Source organism: Cygnus olor, chromosome 3 (assembly GCF_009769625.2).
Source record: "Cygnus olor isolate bCygOlo1 chromosome 3, bCygOlo1.pri.v2, whole genome shotgun sequence".
NCBI classification, from domain to species: domain Eukaryota; kingdom Metazoa; phylum Chordata; class Aves; order Anseriformes; family Anatidae; genus Cygnus; species Cygnus olor.
Window position 1 is genome coordinate 52,717,467 of NC_049171.1, and position 9,387 is coordinate 52,726,853.

Here is a 9,387-nt window from a genome sequence, read left to right on the forward strand (position 1 = left end):
AAAAACGCAGTGAAAAACTGAGTGCAGAAATTAGTTATAGATTATTTTATCCGTCCTTAATAGATCCCATACAGAAAGCAAACTGTAAGAGACACCTACAGACACATTGCTCCACTTCCCAGATCCCACTGTGGTCCTGACGAGTCATTCAGAACACCGGTCAGCAAATCAGAAGGATGCAAAACAACGTGGATATTAATTATCTTCTCTGCTGAAAACCCTTCCGGATTTGTAATTACTTGCACGCTTTTCCTCCCAACAATTAAACAATTGATAACACCATAACACATGTAAAACATCTTAAAATTTGTTTTCCATTTTTATGTAGATTGATACATCAGCTAAGATCACTGATCTTTTTCATTTCTATCATTAAAATAGCTGGTACTGCAGCACCATACTATTACTTCCTACTATTATTTTGGTTTTCCTTGGCTTTAGGTACTGTTTCTTGCCACTGTTTTCCTTTGTATTTGACTGAATCATTCTGATTGTACCTACTTGCAGGAGCACAGACCAGTGCTTTTATGTAGTCACTGCCAGTACACTCTGCTGCCAGCATCAAATTCCTGACTGCCTCACAAAGACTTTTTTCAGGCTGTCCATGCCTCTAATTGCTTATGAAGAATACATAAATCTGTTTTTAGAAGTCATATTGGTAGCTTTATGATTGCCATAATTTTGGAAGTCAGACTAGCTATGCAGCATAATTCAGTAAATAAAACTAAGAATTCTGAACTAAAGCGCTAGTTCCCTATTGCTCACTCTTTGGCAACTCCAAATAAATGAGAACAGAAGAAAATACAGTTGCACTTTACTACACGCTGACTGAAAATAAAGTAAGGTAGTTAAGCTTCTAGAATGCCAGGGCTCCTGATACAGGAAAATACAAAGTAAGTGCAGGTCATCCCTTTAGAAAGGTGTAATTATTATGAGAAAAAACAAACGAACAAACAAAAAGACACATACATATGTATCAAAACTATGACAATTTATAATATAAACCTGCTGAAAAAATTATGTAAATACTGCATTTCCACTAGCTGAACATCTGAAAATCAGTCAAATTCTAAAATACAAAATGAGCTGGATCAAGTCTCATTCACAACAGACCACATTCCATCTAGAAACAACAGATTTAAATCCCAAAAGAGAAAAAATTTCAAAGGTAAACGTGTTATAAATAAAATAACAATTCAGTAAAATACTGGACATTTTTAGAACATTTGAAAAAAAATAAAATTTTCTTTTCTAAAGTATTGTGTGTTCCCAGTTTTATAGGCACATCTGTCACGGGGCCAAGAAACATCTTGGCATTTCACACAGAGGCATTTCTTGTTACAAGACAAAACAGGGATAAGGATTAAAGGACCTCAAAAGAAGGTACGTGCTCCTACCCTGTTTAAAAAGTACTCCTAATCAACCAAGCAGGTACAGTTCTGCAGCGTGCTCCCTAAGACGGACTTGCACACTGTGTGAAAAACCACCACACACATAATATATGAGTAAAATAGAAATAAATATAGGTGACTTGGCATTTTATAGGTATCTTTGTATTACCTACATGCACTACATATGCTTTAGCTGATATAGCAACAAGTTACAGAAGAATTCAGCTCAAAGGAAGAAGTTCCCTAAACCCGATTCCAAGTTCATCAAGGACATAAAACTAAACATGCAAATAACCTAAAACATATTCCTAACTGTTTTCCCAAACCCCAGCACGTACATGGGCTCACCCAAGTGCCAAGACACAGGGTGTGCTCTAGCAGACATTCCATTCTAGCTCGTTCATTTAACATTACAGAATCAGATTGGCAGCCAAAGTACCAACGTCAAGCTCCGTTTGCACTGGCCTCTTAACCTACTACTTTTTACATCTACAGAACTTTTATTTTCTGAAAGGACCGTTTAAACAGCGTCAGTCAGCACCGTATTTCTTTCAGCTCAAACAACAGTCAAACACGAGAAACAATTCCCATGAACTTCCCCTCAGTTAAAAATCTCCTGAAACCTCACACTGCCTGCCAGCCTGCATCTGCTGATGATAACTCTGGGAGACAGAGCACAACAAAAATCTCTTTCAAAATGGCTGTCACCTCCTTTGTTCTAACAGCCTGAGGCCCTTACTGTCCTTCATCAATATATGCTCCTTCGTTCGTTTAGCACGCCGTATGCCATGCAAGGGAAGTCAAGCTGGTCTCACGAAAAGACAGGGGCTTCCATCACCCAACGCTCCGCTTCGTTCCTCTTTTCCTCTTCGGTAAGTTACTTAATTCAACTCTGCCCCACTGGGACCAGCAGGAAAAACTAAGAAAACAAACCCTCCTTCCCTTTAGTTTAATGAATTTAGGACCATAAATGTTATTAGCACAGCAGTATGATTATCACCTTTCATCACTCTAAAGCCCAAGCAAGCTTATCTGTATACACCTGCTGTGCATCTGCACGCCGTCAGGTTCCTTCCAAAAATAACTTACCTCTCAACTGGCCGCGTATAACTCCCTCTCTGAAAACTACGGGCTGCCTGGAAGGCTTCTTTCCCTGTCCCGAAACATCCCTCACACGGTATTTTACCTAAACTCCTCTCTCTAGCAGTAGGTATACATACCAATCATGCCAGAGCATTTTTGCACCAAACTACCCTGCATCTCTTAAAAGCAGTTGTATCAATCAGAGAACGCATATTTAGCTGATTAAATTGATAAAACAAGGTCTGAAACCGCATTTGTATTTTCTTGTCTGTAAAAGACCAGACAATCCTGCTTAAGGAAACAGAATTCACAATCAACAGAATAATATTGGTAATTTTTATTAACTTAGTTTTCCTTTAGAAAATAGTATCACTCATTCAGTAAGGTGACAGCGTGCAAGTGTAGCAGCAGGAGTAAGGTCTTAGCTCTTACCAGTCACTGACATATCAAAGTATTATTTTCATCCAAACAAAGGCATGTTTCCAAAGACAGTTTTAACTCATTGGCTTGGCAAGTACCTGTACCTACACAAGCTGTGACTAATGACAGTTATGAACGTGATGAAAGCTTCATATAAAAATGCACAAGCACTATAAAATGACATCTGACAGCTATTAAGAAATAATTGCAGTTTTAAAAATCATGAAATACAGTAACTTGTACCATTAAAAGTAAAGCTAAGGATCGCATCCTAAACTTCAGTATTAATGTAGCGGCTTCTTTCAAAATAGGTAACTGTGTCCTTCATTTTGGACACTGAGGTTTCTGACCCAACCTCTGTGCATGTGAAAACACTCGTTCTCAGAGCATTTTGAAATGGCAGTTTCCATTTCAAATTTATGACTCTAATAATCATGAGATCCTAAAATTAACAACCTTCAAGACAATACTATAACCTTCTAAAGACCTATTTGAAATAAAAATTGCTTTACAGGTATGAAGCCCAATACTAGTATCAGGAACAAAAATAATTCACAAGATAAAGGTTTTTTAGTCACCAGCTCTGGCTTCTCAGTACCAGTTTTTATCAAACTTTTAGTTCTCTCTCAGCCATATACAATAATCACACTATTTAAACTGTGCTCCTTTGCTCTTCGACTCGTCCAAGATTAAAGCACAGACAATTGTTGTTTCGATGCCCAGTCCCCTGATGATTTTAATTAGATACTAAAATATCTTTCAGGATCTGAGTTTTATCATTTCCTTTCAAAAATACTTACGCTTGAAACAATGTTTCAAAGAAATATTTACCAAGTACCAACTCATTCTCTTAAAATAACCTGAAAACTCATCTGTTTCGCAAGTCTGTACACAATACCCACCTTCCCTGTGCAGCATGCAATAAACACTGATTGTTCACTATCAACTCTTACATTTTATTTTACTATGCTGGTACAATTAAGTGCACTGTACAGCTTGACAGTATGCATGCAAGCTGAATACTAAAGCATCTATGACAACACAGCAACATAAAGAATGCTGTAAACATCACTACAATAAGTACTCTGGTGAAATAAAGACTGCAATGAACAAAGCTGCTTGTTTAATGGCATCTTTATCCTACCAAGAAATAAAACCAATTCTCAGCTAAACTCTATGGATAGTTTGCATAACAAGGTTCTCATACAAGGAAGAGATCAGATTAAAACCAAAGCCCATTTACTTCACTTCCTACCGCAAGGCAAACCTTCCGAAGAGCAAGTCACTGTCTGAAAACACTTCAGTTCCTTTACTGTAAAACTCAAATACAAAGAACTGGAAGAACTGACATTTATGGCTTGTCATGGTTTAACTCAGAAGTTTTTCCCTTCGCTCCCATATATTTCAAAGAAAAAACTACCGAAAGTAATAAACAGCACAGCCTACAGGAGTTACTGGAAAAAATGGGGATTTTTAGCCCAGGAAAAACATAACTCGGAGAAGACTTATCAACGCGGTCCTATAAAATGTTAAAAGACAAGAGGGCAGCTAACATCCACAACTGTTAAGGACACGACAGATGGCAACCAAACCTACAAAAACAGGGAAGCCTCAGGTTGCTGTAGTTACAAAAAGGCTGTAAGATTCCCCAGAATCTCCTTCCAGAGCACGCTGGTTCTTGCATAAGTCACAGGACCCAGAGCCTCTTGAGCAACATCAGCACCAGCCAGCTTGGCTCCTGCGAATGCTTCTTCCTTCCCAGCCTTACTGAAATGCTGGTTTAGACATAAAGAAGACTTCCCAGCAGTACGGATGGCCATTATTCTCCTCACAGGACACGTGATCTCCACTGTTTAAGGAGACCAAGTTCAGCAGAGACCTATCTGATCTGCCTTGGAGCATGAGGGGACAGGAGGACCTGCCAAGTCTATCCCAAACCCATTTTTCTGTTCCATTCACCTGCAAACAGGCATAATATCCTCATTTAAACGGGTGACTAAGCTTTAGACATCTTGAAAATATATCCTTGTCCCCTTTCATGCAGCCTTACCAAACTCCCCAGGGACCTAACGCAAACGTAGGACCAGTCGGAGGCATCTGTTGCTCCACACCGCTCCTTCCAACATCAGAGGACTTGATTTTTGGCAGGCACAGCCTCACGCCCACACCGCAGCAGCCCAAACCAGAGGGCCTGAGGAACCCCTGGGCCAGAAGCTCAACCCCACCCCACCCCACCCCGCCCAGGCCGGGCGCCCCGCAGCCCCTCACCTCCAGCTTGTGGTTGATCTGGGACACGGTCTGCGCCTTGTGGCAGAGCTGGGCGAAGCAGGAGCTGAGGCTGGTCATCTTCTGCCGCCCCTCGTAGGTGATGTCGGCCTGGTCGGGGTCGATCTCGCCCAGCAGCAGGTCCACGTCCACGAAGGCCTTGTCGAACTCCTTCTCCAGCACCTCCAGCCAGCGGAACATGGACACCCCGCCGCCCGGCGAAGGCGACGGCACCGGGGCCGCGCCGCCCGCCCCCCCAACACCGCCGCAGGCCGCGCCGCCCGGCCCGCAGGAGCCTCCACCGCCACCCGCCGCCGACATCCCGCCGGCCCCGCGCCTCGCACGGCCTCGCCCCGCCTCGCCCTGCCCGGCCCGGCCCGACCCCGGCCGCCCCCCAGCGCCGAGCGGCGGCGGCGGGCCCGGAGCTGGCGGCGCCGCCGCCACGCAGCGCGGCGAGAGGAGGGAGCCCCACGCGCAAGCGCCGCGGCGCTGCCAGGCGGCACCGGCCGAGCGCCGAGCGCACGATGGCGGCCGCGCCCCGCCTCCGGAGCGGGAGGCCCCGGGATGTGGCGGGGCGGAGCCGGCAGCGCGTTCCTGTCACGGCACCTCCCGGCCCTCCTATTTCTCCTTTCGCAAGTTACACCTCGTTCGGGCTCCACAGACTGTAGTACCGATAGCTGGCGTGCCGATAAAGTTACTAAAACGCATACGTTCACCCCATCCTTTAGGCGGGGAAGTCCTTCCTCACCACAGTTTTCACAAGCACTTTTATTAGGGCCGAACCTCGCAGCTAGATGTGCAGTTGCACAATGGCCGTTCAGGCGGTGCAGAGAGGTAAACCTGAAAGTGTTGTACAAAAAGGAGTGTCACACGCACCTGTGCATCGCTAGGTGAATTGGCAAATGCAGTTATACCAATAGGAAAGGTATTTGCATTTGCTAGCTCATTCTGCTTCTGAAAAAGAAAGACATTTCAGGGAATAAGCATACACTACATGGGTACCACAACACTTTTTGAGCCATTCACTCTAGTGACGCCTGGCTTCCTTGTAAATGTTCTGATTGATCCTGATGTTGATTTCAGAGGGAGCTTCATTAGCAGGTCTCGTAGAGATCTCTCACACTAAATTTGCATCTCAGAAGAGAAAAGGGATCATTTAAACCCGGGTCAGGACACTAATCCTGCCTACAACACAGCCCCAGAAACTGCTGTGCCAGCACAACACAGGGGAAGCACAGGGGCCCTTCAGTCAGCAGAGGAGCGGGACTGCCCCAGCTGCGGCAGATACCAACAAAATGGTGATGGCACCAGGATCCTGCATGCACTGCTCCCTGGTGTAAGGTGGCCTGCACCGAGCGTCTGTCATTGCTCCGCTTTGCATAAATACCTGATTGCGACACAGAGAGACGGAAGGATAGCACTTTACAGCTCAATGGTTAGACTGCTCACATGGAACACAAAGAGATGTTAAAGCAGGAAAGGATTGTACTTCCAACAGTCTGTGCTTTCAGGAGAGCTGGATGAAAGCCCTTCACCACTAGCAGTACGTATCACATCTCCTCTGGGATCTGATATCGCAGGCTTGACAAGAAGCTTAGAGATTGTTATTACAAACCTGCTCGTTTTCCCTTTACTGTTCAGATTGCCTGCACTGTAATTTGAGGTAGTAACGAACTGGGAACCTACGAGGGGTACTCTTACTGTTAAGCCCATCCATGATGGAAACAAAAGCTACAAAACCTATCAGATGAACCCACAGAAAGAAATCTACTGGCTCAGTAAATTGGGCTATCTGGATTCTCTCTGAGCAAAGGGTTTCAGTGTCTAAATATTAGACTGTCGCCCAAGTGCTTCGTAATGAGCCAAGTTTAGCACAGCATTTGTTCGACCTTCATTGTAACGTTCGTTCTCCACGGCAATTTTGACTTTATACCAGCAAGGTCTGAGGGAGAACCAAAGCATTTGCTGTATCAAAAGCTAAACTATCACATTATTTAAATTAGTTCAGTCACAGAAGAAAATATATTGTTTCAGGACTATCAGTTTTATTTGTCAGCTTTGGCTTTGATTCTGGTAGGTACCACACCGTAGAATTGCATTACATTAATTGCCTTTTTTTTTTTTTAATGGAACAGTAATGTAACTTAGCTAAGCATAAGAATTTTCTGCTCATGTATCTCAATCATGTATTTAAAAAGCACCTGCTTATCTTGAGAAGGAAGTGTCCTGTAGTTACTATGCAACGTATCTATAGCAAATACCGCCTTTAAAGACTTATAGTTGATCTAGTTTATGTATGATTATCTCTCTTAAAGAGTCACACACTCTCTGCTTTTTAATGTCCTTTCCCTTCAGCTTAGGGTTGGTCTATCTTTAATTGCGTTTATCTACAGTGGTATCAGAGTTTTGTAGTCATTAATTTGAATTCTTTCATCCCTCATCAGTGCTACCTTTGTTTTGCAAGTCCTTACATTTCACAAGTCAAACAAAGTTTTGTCTCTGCTTCTTTCACTCAAAGATTAGCTTCTCAAATATGACTCTTTAGAGACCTACCTGCAGGATAATGGCTGTCTAATACTTGCTGAACTGTGGATAAATGAGAAGGAATGCTATATATAGTTAAGAAAATCTGCAGTTGTGACATGAAATCTTAGTAAATGTAGTTAACATTAGGAACTATTTATGTTTCTCACCAGAAATACTGTGTGAAGAGGGGGTTGAAAATAAAAGCAGATATCACTGATATAAGGGTAAACACGAGAATAATTTATCTCAAAACTATACTTTTAAGAGCCTTAGAAAATTCTGATCAATTCCAGTTACCCTTGAAATGTCTGCCAAAAGCACCCACACAACCTTAACTCTGTTCTGTAAGCAAGCCGTGCAGTCATTATGTAATTGAACCTAAGAAAGCTTAGCAGTTTTGGCCTTCAATTAGATTAAATTGATTTTAAGTAAACTGTAGTGTATACCACCCTGATAACACCAACAAAATAATCAAAGAATATTTAAAGAATAGCGATCGTTTGAGTCAACTGATCTGGCAGTAAGAATCCTTGATGTGTGGACACAGCTCTGCTACACCCAAGAAATGTTTCTAACTCTCAAATAGTTGCAGGAAATTTTGTCAAAATAAATAAATAAATAAATGAATACTTTTTTATGTCAAAAGGACTTCACTGAAAGTTTCCTGATCTGCTCATTTGAACTTACCTATCATGTGGCATAGCTGGGTGAAGCTTATCACAGTCTAATTTCTTCGTATATAATTAATGCACATAATTTCAATTATTTTAGACAAGGTAGAGCATAGAGAATGTGAAGTTTCTGTGTTACTCCGCTATTAAGCGTATTTGAGTACAAACAGTATTTTATAAATTTGAATCGATATATTTTGACTGATCACTGGAGTACCTGATGAATTATCTGAAAAATTACTTTGTGCTCAAAGAGTAAATGACCCTCAGCATGGGGAGGGCACATTTTCCTACAAGACAAAGCAAAGCAATACCCAAATCAAAAGGAAAAGAAATAAGCAATACTCTGACCAGCATCTTCCTTGCTGTATATTTGATACCCAGTGTCCATGCCAAGACTGGGAAACTGTTGTGTGAGATACTCTACAAATCTTTGGTTAGACCTAGCCTCTGAGCAAAGAATTTACAACAAAAACCTGTGTGTTTGCACATGAGGGTCAGCTCACCTGCAAACCTCTGTAATTGCAGCTGCCCAGCTGTGCACGCTGGGCTACAGTGTGTGCACATGTCAAGGCCAACTTTTGTGTGGTTAGTGCTGAAGCAGTGAGTGGCTTGATTGTCCGGCTGGTTGTACAGTTACAAGCAGAGACACCAAAGAGGAAACACCAAAAACAAAGAATATTTTGCAGTATTGAAGTGTGGGAGAAAATTTGAGATGATAAAGCAAGGATTTCATATTCTAAAAATGGAGTTAGGCTAGGTGATTGGAAAGTGCTTTTCTAAAGCATGCTACAGAGGATGAAATTACCCAGACACACTGAAACTTAAAGAGAGAGAGATTTTTTGTTGTCATTAGAGAAATTTTCTGCTAACAAAACTGAAGCCTTTTAGATTTTTATGCTTTAGACAATTCCTTCTCTTCAGGATTTGGGAGTTCATATTTGGCTGCCTTCTACAGTCTGTGCAGTGATTCCATGCAAGCAACAATTCACTCACGACTATTTTGAGGGCACAGTCACTCCTTTTTGGTC

The 9,387-nt window shown here is 42.3% G+C and overlaps 1 protein-coding gene across 2 annotated transcripts in view; it reads right to left on the minus strand.

The window, feature by feature from the left end:
- Positions 1-5,504, minus strand: part of GOPC (golgi associated PDZ and coiled-coil motif containing) — a 29,166-nt gene extending 23,662 nt beyond the window's left edge. For both annotated transcript variants that reach the window (XM_040552006.1, XM_040552005.1), the window contains exon 1: positions 5,163-5,504. In XM_040552006.1, coding sequence (XP_040407940.1) covers positions 5,163-5,480 — 318 coding nt within the window. In that variant the 5' untranslated portion in view covers positions 5,481-5,504. The remainder of the gene's footprint in view (positions 1-5,162) is intronic.
- Between the last annotated feature and the right edge of the window lie 3,883 nt (positions 5,505-9,387).